Source organism: Sorex fumeus, unplaced genomic scaffold (genome assembly GCF_029834395.1).
Source record: "Sorex fumeus unplaced genomic scaffold, SorFum_2.1 ptg000240l, whole genome shotgun sequence".
Taxonomy (NCBI): Eukaryota; Metazoa; Chordata; class Mammalia; order Eulipotyphla; family Soricidae; genus Sorex; species Sorex fumeus.
In genome coordinates, this window is record NW_026606297.1 from 6,092,638 (window position 1) to 6,105,000 (window position 12,363).

The 12,363-nt window shown below is 36.3% G+C and overlaps 1 protein-coding gene across 1 annotated transcript in view; it reads right to left on the bottom strand.

The window, feature by feature from the left end:
• Window positions 1-5,053: 5,053 nt before the first annotated feature.
• CDH12 (cadherin 12) overlaps window positions 5,054-12,363 on the bottom strand; it is a 436,383-nt gene continuing 429,073 nt past the window's right edge. Inside the window, exons 11-13 of the mRNA XM_056108950.1 lie at window positions 10,177-10,428; window positions 7,056-7,546; window positions 5,054-6,644 (exon numbers count right to left, since the gene is read on the bottom strand). Of these exons, the coding sequence (XP_055964925.1) occupies window positions 6,480-6,644; window positions 7,056-7,546; window positions 10,177-10,428 (908 nt within the window). The 3' untranslated portion in view covers window positions 5,054-6,479. The remainder of the gene's footprint in view (window positions 6,645-7,055; window positions 7,547-10,176; window positions 10,429-12,363) is intronic.

The window sequence follows — 12,363 nt, forward strand, 5'->3', positions numbered from 1 at the left end:
AAAAATGAAAATTTGAAAAGTAAAATAGTATAAAATCCAGATCCCGGACGAGAAAAGTGCAGTCTCTGCCCCCGCGCCTGGGTGTTCCTTCCCGGAGTCCCTTGGAGGGGAGTGGGTTGAGCTTTCCTCCCCGCCCCGACCAGGGCTACGGCAGCCGAAGACCTCCGGGACCAGCCACCACCATGCTGAGACCACTCTCCGCACACATGAAGGTACTGGCAGAGGGACAATGCCACGCGGGTTCCGGGGCCGAGACCTCCAAGCCTACTCGAATTGGAGTCGAGCATCTTCCACCCAGATCCTCCAAATTCCAGTAGGCGGGGGTCACACCCACCACCTGGCCCCCTGGCGCCGTGTAATCCCATCAGCGGCCAAGACTCAGAGACTATAAAATCTAGATCCCGGAACCGCGCGGCCGCATTTGCGGCCGCGCGACATCTTGTTACCTCATTCCTAGTTTGGACAAACTTGCAGGCTATCCGAATGTAGCCTGCCCACAGGGCAGAGTCTGGCAAACTCCCCGTGGCCTACCAAATATGCCAAATACCAGTAACAATGATGGGTCTCATTCTCCTAAAGAGCCGTGAATATAATCTCAGGGCTAGGATGAAAGAGACGTTACTGGGGCCTGCTCGAGGCAATCGACGATTAACAGGATGATGAAATGATGAAATGAAATGATGAAAAATAGTATACTAGGAATTTATAGTTAAGTAGTAATGTAGTTTTGTCACAAATCCAGAACATGCAGAAACTAAATATTAAATCCACAATGAGAGACTGGAACATTAAGTAGGAAAGTACCATGTAATTAATATAAAAAAAATTCCACACCTGAGTGGTCTCAGAATTTATACTAAAATAGTCCACTATCTTTAATATCGAGAATGATTACAAAATCATCCCAATACATTAGTGTTAAATTGTATAACACTAAGATAGAGAATGTCCAAATAGCACCAAGAAGAAATTATATCAACAAAACCAAAAAGGTGATATATTTATTATTCTATTTCATAAGCAGGCTTGCTTGGATAATAAAGTATTATTAAAATAAACACACCTCCAAAGAAATAAGAAAAGATTATTCCAAATGAGATATTTGTACCTATCTAAATGTGACGATGCTAAGGAGATATAAGATAACATTTTAAGTGATAACAAATTTATAACTTGCACTTATTTCTTGTCAGGAAACATTATTTTACTTTCATTTTTATCAATTCATCCTTAGATGTGATTATAGTTTTACATGCTTAGTTTACAATGCAACTACAGAATCTCCTGCCTGTGTGCCAGGCTGTCTTCACCAGGGCCCCCTTGGACAGGGTCGGGTTGACTTTCCCTCCCTACCCCAAGCAGAGCCCCAGCAGCCGAAAATCTCCAGAACGCAACCAGAGCCATGCTCAAGGCCACTCTCCACATGCTCGGAGGAGCCTCACCCATGAGGGAAGCAACTGAGGAATGGTATGCAAGACCCGTGGCTGAGATCTCCAAGCCTGTTCAGATCGGGACTGGGCCTCCTCCACCCAGATCCCTTGTTTTTCCTTGGCAGTCACACCCACAAACTGTCCCCAGTGCCATGTAATCTCATCAACAGCCAAGATCCAGAGACTATAAAACAAAGCTCCTGGAAGAGAGAGATGTGATATTTTCTTCCCGCACAGCAGAGCCTGGCAAGCTACCCATGGCATATTCAGCATGCCAAAAAAAAAAAAGTAACAATAACGAGCCTTATTCCCCTGTACCTGAATGAGCCTCCTAGACTAGTATGGAGGAATGCTAAAATCTCAGAGCTGGGACGAAAGGAGACGTTACTGGCACCTGCTTGAATTAATCAATGAACAATAGGAGGACCGTGATACAGTGATACAGTAAATTTACAATGTCTGTTATTAATAATTCAAATTTCAAAAGTTACTGAAAATTTTCAAAGGATTTTCAAAGTAAATATTCTTCCTTTGAGGTTAAGAATATAAACCTATTAATTCCTTTTGAATGTACATTTCATTCTCATGCACTTTCATTTTTTTCTTTTTTGACTCAAAATATTAGTTCTAGCTGTTTTAACTTTTCCTTTATATCACACCCTTATATCACACCCTATGTATACTTATATTATTTGATCTTCCTGGTATTTTTTTTGTCACATCTGACTTTGCTCAGATACTTGTCATGTCAGAGATCGAACCCTGGTCAACTTTGTGGAAGGCAAAATCCCTACCTTTTGTATTCTCTATCCAGCCCCCTCACTGCTGAATATTTTAATGGTTATTCCCTAAGGAATTATTCCTGGATTCTCTTCTGTAGAACTTGATTATTCAATATATAATTGAGCAAATTCATAGTTCAAATATTTTTGTTACTTATATTATTTTCAACATAAACATGCTCATAATGTTCATTCCATGTAAATAGTTTATGTATAGGGGTGCATGATCATACATTTTAAGAACTTTTAGTGGAAACATAAAAACAGTAATATGTAGGATAATCTTGATTCTTTCTCCCTCGCCACAAGGAGCTTAAGTTTATTGGGTCGCACCCATAACAGTGCTCCCAAGTCACTCCCATTTTTTGTTTAGCTGTAACCACTTCTCTATGCTCTCTTTCCCAACCAGTTAATCAGCTTATTCCCCTAATCAGACTGCTAATTTGTAAGGTCATATCTTTCTAGGACACTGAACTTGTATTGTAAATTAATATTCCCTTTCTCCTCTCCTTATGTCTTTTGAATAGCTTACTTTAAGGCAAAGTATAGACACAAGAAGACAATTTTTGTATAGACACAAAGACAATTTTTGTATAGACACAAAGAAGACAATTTTTGTATAGACACAAAAAGACAATTAATATTATGGTTTTTGTAACTTGGGATATAATTGGCTCCAAATATTATTCACTCCCGGGCATCTGATTTCTCAACTTAAGCCTCAGTTACCCTCAGTTCCTAGCACCCCAAAAGGAGGGTCCTGACGAGGGACTGAATGGATCCAGGGCAAGCTGTGAGCTACCCTGGCATTGAAATGGGCCAGCAAAAGCACCACGATTCTTAACTGTAAGTTAAGAGCTTGATCATGGACAAATGCTGTCATGATCCAAAAGTAATAATGAGACTAGGACCCTGCTAGGGATAGGAAAGACTAATCTGGCCTGAGCACTGTAGTCTGAGAGCGAGATGGCCCCAGGAGAGCAATTCTATAAGTTTAATGCATCTCTTACTGTGTCCGTACAAAATTATTAATATTCTGAATGCTTATATGTTTGTTGGGCAAGGAGAGGAGAAACACATCCATGGGATTCCACCCTTGAATGTGTCTTCCTGCTGAAAGAATCTGTACTAGAAGCAGCAGGCCCTGAGGGAAAGAACTTTAACCCTATTGATTGTGACCACACCTAAATGTAATCCCAAACCCTCATGGTTTGGGAATTTAACTAGACTGTAAGAGGGGGTTGGGGGATCAAGATTTTGTTCCAGAGCGAGGAGAATGAAGGGGGATCGAGGAGAAGAATGAAGTAGCATGGGGGAGGAAGAATTAGGAGGAGAATCAGAAGAGAATCAGAAAGGAGATTGGAATAGACGGCTATTGAGACCAACCAGCCTGGCTCTCGTCCTTCCTTCGGCTGCCCATGGCCAACAGCCATCCTGATTCAGTCCATACACAGCAGCTCAGAGAGCCCACAACACACACCCTTCAGTGTACGTAGTTTTTTACAGTAAGGTAAATAAATTAATTTTACTGAAGAGGAAAGAACATAGGGAGGTAAAGATATTGCCCACATACACTTTCTATTATGAATAGAATTTGGTAGAGAATAACTTTAGAAGTTTTTAGTATATCATACTCATTTACTCATGGCATTTTTATGGATATCCCTCTAAGCAGTTAATGTAAATACGCATGCAAAAGAATGTATTAATAATAATGATTGGTATAATTATTAGAACAAAGAATCCTAACATCACCCTAATTATTACTATAAAAAAACCCAGATGGATCCAAAATGGGTTATATTAATGATTAATTTAAAAACTTCAAAGACATTACAAGTATTTATTCAGTCTAAAAATTTTCATAGTATAATAATTTTCATAGATTATCTGCACTACATTTCACTTAAGTATAGCAACAGGTTCTTTTTGAAGATATGATTCCTTTAGCTTCCCATTATGCCTGACATTACTTCAATTCAAGTTACTTTTTAATTAATTTAGTTACAAATAACTAAGTTTATGTATATGTATATATATATATTAAAAATTCTGTTAAGATGTTTCTGGTGCTTCTGCTCATTGTTATGATTGACTCATATCCATCTGCAATTTCCTATTTGAAGTCTTAAACATTAATAACTCAAACTGTGACTATTTTGAGATGAGAACATTGTAGTGGTGGTTAAGATAAAAAGAGATAATGTAAGAGAGTTTTATATGACTAGTAGTTTGCAAGAATAATTAGCACAGAAGGAAGATTATGGGAAGACCAAGATGGTCATTTATATGATAAGATGATATTTCATTAGGGGGAAAAAATTCTTCAAAATCCTTGATGATGGACATTTAGTCTCAAGAATTATATACCTACTTTTGTAACAGGCTTGGAGTAATTCAAAATAGTGATGGTGGGAAGGTGTTATGGTGGTGAGATTGGTGTTGAAATATTGAATGTAATAAATTACTGTGAACTCCATAAAAGAAAGAATTATACCCCCGAAAAAGAGATATTTAAGTAGCCCAGCCTGTGTTGTTTTGTTATAGCAGTCTTAAAGAAATATTGTGATATAACAAAATAAAAAATGTGCCATAACATATGAATAAATTGCTAAGTTGGAAAAATATAGACCATATTATATTTTCCCTAATATCTCAGTGTCATGGGCTAAAATGAACTGTTCATTTATTCATAAGACTTTTTTTTTCATCTACAACTTGCAAAAGGCTGTAATTTCTGATGAGAATATTTTGGTCAACTAAAAGAGTTTTTACATGTTTGTTTTCTTCAGGGAGTCATGCATCATGTTATACCAAATAATATTTCAAGAGTAACCCCCCAAATTGCCCAATTATTTCCCCACTGCAGCTACAACATTAATTTAATAAAAAACACACAAAGAATTCCCACGGCATATTATTGTATCACATTATATTGGAATATAGTAATCAGTGATGATCAATAGCAAAGCTGGAACAGTTAGGGGAGGGAAAATATTTCAATGATTATTCCGAATTAGGAAAAGTTGAAGAAGATGGAGCTATGAAATATCAAGTGAAAAGTACAGTTTATGGAGATTTGAATGTTCAACTTCCACAGAACAATTATTGCTTATGTAATTGTAAAGTAAGCATTTAACAATGAACACAACCAAATACAAATTTCAAGTTAACCATATTTTATGCATTTTTCTAATGTGTGAATTATTATATCTACAATCTTACAAATATAAATATACCCAAAATATTTTATAAATAAAGCTAGGTATTGAATATGTTTTCTTGATGAACCTATAAGCAACACCTGTTTTTGCATATTGTTAAAAATTCCAGTAGTCACTTGGGTAGTTATAAGAAAATAAATTGCTTTATAGATACCATTTATTTTATGTGTATTTCTAGATAGTTTGCAATCCATCGAGAGTGATGTTTGAGTCTATTTCAATTTTATGATTATCAAATGTAATAATTCTTAAAAATAAGCATAAAATTAAGAATTAAAATTCCCTACAAAGTAGTTATATGAGATTATTTGTACTAGAATTAATGAAGAAAACAGTGCTAGTCATCAGTCTGAGCTCCAGTATTATAATGTTCACGGTTGAAATCTATGTTAGCAAAATAAACATATTGCCTGACTTTGTATTTTTTTCTCATTTTAGGAAATACTCATAGATTTGTAATTTTCTAAAATCCCTGATTTTACTTGCTTAATAATGTGTAATAAATATCCGAGAAATGCTCTAAATTTATTATGTATTATTTGATAGTTATTACATTTTATGCTCAAAAAATAATACTGTGAGGAATTATGAGAGGTTATATAAGGAGTTTATCTTCTCATGTTTAACAGAATGTCTCTTTTTAATCTAAAAGCCTTAATAAAAACATAATTTAAAACGTTATGTTTGACTTATGATTTAAACAATCTGCTCAGTTCTTAAAACCAACCTTCCACACCAGCCCGGTATTAAAATAAAACCAACATTTATTTTAATGTGAAATTTCAGCCCTGAGGCCTCTTTATAAAGAGGGATTTTTAAAATCGCATTTTAGAAAGTTTATTTTTTGGAAAAAAAATGTCACATCTTTAATGAACATTTAAAATATGAAGTAATATTAAGATCAAACATCGTTTGGAAAATTGGGATTACATGTTGGATTTGATAACGTCACATTTATTTGAATATCTTGAAAGGGTAGGAAACAAATATGGTTTCATATACAGTTTAAGAAAGAAAAAAAATGAAGTCTTAGGAGACAGAGTTCAGAAAGTATTTTTTTTTTGTTTTTTCCTTCCAAAGAAAAAAATTAGATGTAAGCACATTAGCAAGTTGCTATTGCGTCTTGGCGTAAAGGTTGTGTCTTGGTTATACGTCTTCCCGTTCTCTGAATTCTGCAGTGCCATCACAGCAGAGTGTACTGGATACAACTGAAATGATAAGAGTTTCAATAGGCACTTTAGTGGAATTAAGAAAAATCTAACACTCTTCCACCGTGATGCCACATAGCTCTCTTCCTTCAGGTTGTCACATTAGCAAATTGCATTTCATAGGCCTGAGCTTGTCTCAGTGTTTTCCCAAAATTTAAAAAAAAAAAAAAGGAAAATCAAGCACATACATACCATAGGCAGAATAAACCCAAACTGACAACAGGGTGAAGATAGCAACTTGCTAGAAACCAGAAAATCAAAGGTATCTTGTACTATAAAGTCGTGTGTTGTGTGTGAGAGTGGGGTGTGTGTGTGTGTGTGTGTGTGTGTGTGTGTGTGTGTGTGTGTGTTTTCTTTTTCCTCTTAAGTTTGTCCTGTTGCATCTAAGCATTTGCTCCTTCCCTAGGTGACCTTGTCAGGGTTAGAATTCTCTTCTTCTCCGAACAGGTCTGCCAAGACTTGAAAACGGGGTCCCCAGTCTGTGAGATAGTCATAGTCCTGGTCAGCCTCTGTGGTGAGGGAGTCTATGGAGCTCAGGGACTCTGCGATTGACCCGTTCCCCTCATAGGCGTAGGTGGCCAAGGAATCATAGGGAGGTGCGCTGGGGTCCACATCATGATCCTGCAGCCTTTGATTAATGAAATCCCTTATGTCTGTGTTGTCTTCCACGGGGGGTCTCTGGCGAGGTAAACAGAGAGGGTCTGGTTTTATATCCCTGCGGATTTTGTTATCTTCAATGACTTTGGGATTTCTCAGAGCACCGATGTCAAAGGCCTGCGTGTCCTCTTCCCCACCGCCTTCATCGTCGTAGTGGATCACGTTGTCTCTGATATCTTCCTTGGACGTCATCAGGGTATCTTTCTTCTTTTGCCTTCGCAGGGCTACGTACAGCACCACGATGGCTGGAATGAGACAGAAGTGCAAGTTTGAGAATAGGTCAGTCTACCTCTGGACATAACATGAAATTGACGAGGGAGTTCTGATGATTCGGTTTGCCTAATCCTATTAATGTCAATTGCATTTTCAGAAAGGATTTTTAAAAAATTTGGATATTCTTTAATGCACTGGACTGAACTTCCTTTTGCAACTGTAACTCACAAGAACCTAATCATTCACAAAGGAAACAACTGCAACCTCATAATGAGAATCATATCTAATATTTTAGAGTCAGGTTTAAAAAAAGGGGTATGCTCAAGGGGAAAAAAAGAATGCTTATTCTAAGTATCCAGAGAGCTGTATTGTATTTATATTGTGAATCTTGAATACTATAGCCTTTGTCTTGAAATATGAATATTATAGCCTACAGTAGCAAATATTGTGGATACCCAGATTTCCCAATTCTAATACTCTTGTGACTCTAAAGAAATACACTTCAACTATTCATATGATAAGCACTTTTAAAGAAATAAATGAGGGGTAGGCTATGCTACAGAAAATTAGCATTTTATGTATTGTGTCAACTGTCACTGTCCTCACGTTATTCATCAATTTGTTTGAGTGGGTCCAGTAAGTTCTCCACTGTGACACTTGTTACAGTGTTTGGCATATAGAATACATCAAGAGTAGCTTGCCAGGCTATGCTGTGCGGGTGAGATTCTCTTGGTAGCTTGCAGGGCTCTCTGTGAGGGGTGGAGGAATGAAAAACATGAGTAGGCTGGGTCAGCCACCTGCAAGGCAAATGCCCTATCTGCTGTGCTAGCCCATTGTGTCAACTAACAACCTCTATTTCTTCCATCGTGTGCCTGACAGTGACACTTTTGATCCTGTTTTAAGAGAAATCCTACATCTAAAATAGCTTGAGAGGTGATACGTCTCTTAAATGTAGTTAAGTGTAGTTAAATGTAGTTAAATGTCATTTCACTGATGCCAAACACAAGTTTCACCATCTTTCAAGAAGAATGCTAAATAGCTAGAAGTAAACTGAGTCATAGAAAGGTATATAACTTTGGTTATAGTTCTATGGGAATGAAAGAATGGACACTTTCTGTGTGATGCTGTTCACTGAACAGAATTGCTTACTTTGTTGGAAGTAGGCCAAAGAGAATGGACTCAAGTGTCTGGACATCTAAAACCATACTGAATTGATGAAGATATGCTCTGAGACTCCAAGACCCTTTAGCAAAGAGATGACTTGAAGGAAACAATTTGAACTTACACAATTATTGAAGACATAATTTCAGATGTGGAAACATCACTACCTCTTTAAGGTTATCTCATCAATGCAAATAAAGCACTGATACACTTTACTGTAAATAAGGGCATAAAAATTTATTCTACAGATTAAAGTTAATGCTGTGAATTAATATCAGCATTGTGATTATAGCAAGAACGATATTCTCTAAGACAAAAGGAAGTTCTGTCTTGGAGAAAGTTCAATATTCTCTTAAATTATCACATAATGCCTTACTTCTTAATTATTTTCTAGAAATTAAAAACCACTATTTTAGAAATTGAAATATTTCTAATAATACCCTTAACAAAATTAGGAAGATCAATTTTGCTGACTTTTAACATAATCAACTATATTTTGATTGAATAACAAATATGAATATACAATTATTTCTAATGTGTCCCCATTGGGGCAATATGTCTATCACTTTACTTTTGAGATTCTGACGACAGATTAATCTGTGAAATGGAGTCATTTGAGTAAAGCTGATGGAAGATGAAGTCTCTTAAATTAGGATTAAATTAATTTTCACAAAGATTTTGTAGAATAATTTTACCTTATCCTTTTCCTTTAGACTGATGCCAGATACTTTAGTTTGTTCTGCTCTAGTAAGAATAGTTAGAATACTGGTGTGGAAAGATATAAGACAATTGAAATAAGAATATAATTGGCTAACAGTTTGAAATTATTATTATGATTATTTTGCTTTTTGGGTCACACCTGGCAATGCACAGGGGTTACTCCTGGCTCTGCACTCAGGAGTAAATCCTGGCAGTGCTCAGGGGACCATATGGGATGCTGGGCAAGGTAAACACCCTACCCACTGTGCTATCGCTCCAGCCCCTAAATTTTTTTTAAAACATATTGCTATCTTTCTTTTTTTGTTTCTTGACCTTATTTTTCTTTCCTTCCCTTCTTTGGCATATAAGAACTATTCTTCATCAATTATGGTCAAAATTGGTAATATGAATTCATATTGGAAATGATTACTAGGATTCAAATTGAATGGAATAAACACCACGACAGTGAAATATGCTGTAGAAAATTTTGTGACAAGTACCACAAACTGGTATGACTTGAAAATTCTCAAGTGTTTGAGCATAGTTTTGGAAATGAATGATGTTCATTATTCTCAATTGTATAAATGTATGGGATATGACACAAATAGTTAATGTAATTTGATAATAGACATTTTCCCTTGCATCCAGCTATGGCCTTTACGGAAGAAAAGCTTTGTAATGGTAAAAGGTAGAAAAGGGAGGGAGGGAAGAAGGAAGGTTGGGATTGGAAACAAAGACGGAGAAAGAGAAAACTAAGAGACAGAGGGAGAGAGAAGAAAAATAAGGTTCTATTTAAACCAACCTAAGAGTATAACTATGCACAGTAGGATTGCAATCAGAGCACCGGTGCTAAGTCCAACAGGTAGAAAAATTGCTTCCACATTACAAGACAGGATGGTACCATCAGAGTCACATCTACAAACTCGTATAGTCATTGTATTTGTGCTGCTCTGGACAGGGTAACTGCTGTCTTCTATTACAACGGGGAGAAAATACAACTCTTGTTGCCTGCGGCTGTATCCATTTTTTCTTGCTTCAATTCCAGCTGTGTTGTCTACAAAACATGACATTTGTGATTTGGTAGTTAGTATAAGCTTCAATGCAGATCTTAAACTTGGTGTCTGTTAAACAGTAGGGGGTTCATCTTGAATCAGTAAAATATATCCACATCTTAGTTCTCTTACGTGATAAGAGTTATCCAAATGTACTTAAATACAATAAAAATAATCCGAAGGGAAAGAAGAAACATTAATCTTGACTTGTGTAACAATTACATTTTCTATTCAGAACGAATGTCGAATGGTTTCAACGTTTCAAGTCAAGAAGTGTACTGCTTTAATCCAATTTCTTTCTGATATCAAAATGTCATCAAGGAAAAATGTGATTTTATAGATGTTTCCAACAGAACAGACTAAGAAATAGTGTAATATACAAAGTGAATTAAAGGACCTTAGCTAAGAAACTGTTCTTTAAAATACAACTTAAACTTTCTATCTTAGATTAAAACTTAATTTTATCCTAATTTAAATTGATGCTTTTACACTCATATATAACCATACAAACACAAATCCATAGTAAAATATGAAAAGGCAAATCATGTCTTAAAACCCCTAGATTCATTTAAAAAGAAATGCAAGCATCATAAACTATATTGATCATTATTTAATACAATTGAATATAATTAAATGCAATTAAATGTAATACAATTAAAGAGGAATGCATTTCAATTATGACAAACTCAATCATAGGAATGCTTATTTGGGATATCCCCACACAGTAAAATTTAAATTTTATATAAATCATTTAATATATCTATTGATAGTTTAATCTGAATATAACTTTTCTCCAAATATTTTATTTTCATATAGCACTGAACTGTAGCACTCTCCTCCCATTGTTCATCGAATCGCTCAAACTGGCACCAGTAACGTCTCCACTGTGAAGACTTTTTGTTACTGATTTTGGCATATGGAATACACCATGGGGAGGTTGCCAGGCTCTGCCATGTGGACCAGATACTCTTCATAGCTTTCTAGGCTCTCCAAGAGGGACAGAGGAATCAAACCCACTGTGTTATCGCTCCGCAATCCATGAAAATGTACAATTGCATTATCACATCATTAAGTATGAGATTCATTATTTTAATCTTTCAGGTTAGGCCTGAGTGATGGTATAGCAGGTAGCGCATTTGCCTTGCATGGGGCTGCCAGGAGTGATTCCTGAATGCAAAGTCAGGAATAACCCTAGAGCATCAATGATTATGATCGAAAATGGCCTCACAAAATTAAATAAAGTTTTCAGTTCATAACATGCAATACTTAGAGCGTACTGCAAGCTCTGTGCTCAAGGATCACTCCTGTAGGCACAAGACACACACTGAAAGTAGACTATAGATTGACCACAATGGTCACTCAATACCTCTATTGCAAACCACAACACCCGAAAGGAAAGAGAGAGCAAAAGGGAATGCCCTGCCATAGAGGTTGGGCAGGACGGGGGTGGGGGGAATGAGGGGTGGGTGGGCTACTGGGTTCATTAATGGTGGAGAATGGGCACTGGTGAAAGGATGGGTACTTGATCATTGTATAACTGAAACCCAAACACAATAATCTGTAAGTCTGCAACTGTACCTCATGTTGTTTCACTAATAATAATTTTTTTTAAAAAAAGGATAAAACTAGATAAACTACATAAAATGCAAGAGCTTTGCCTACTGTATCTCTGGTCCCAAGTTTGCTTTTCAAAGAAACCTCCCATCAAAACTTTTCTAGTCACAAGCCATACAGTTATCAGACATTGAGCAATAATAAGTCCTAAGACAACTATAGTTAAGTGTGGAGTTAACATTTAAACAAAAACAAAAATGAAGCAAATCCAGAATTGAAAGTATCCAGCTGATGATGGATAGTGAAACAGGACGATCCAAGGGGTATGGATTTATTACGGTAAGCAAATAACAGAAATATTAATGTAAATGAGAATAATACCT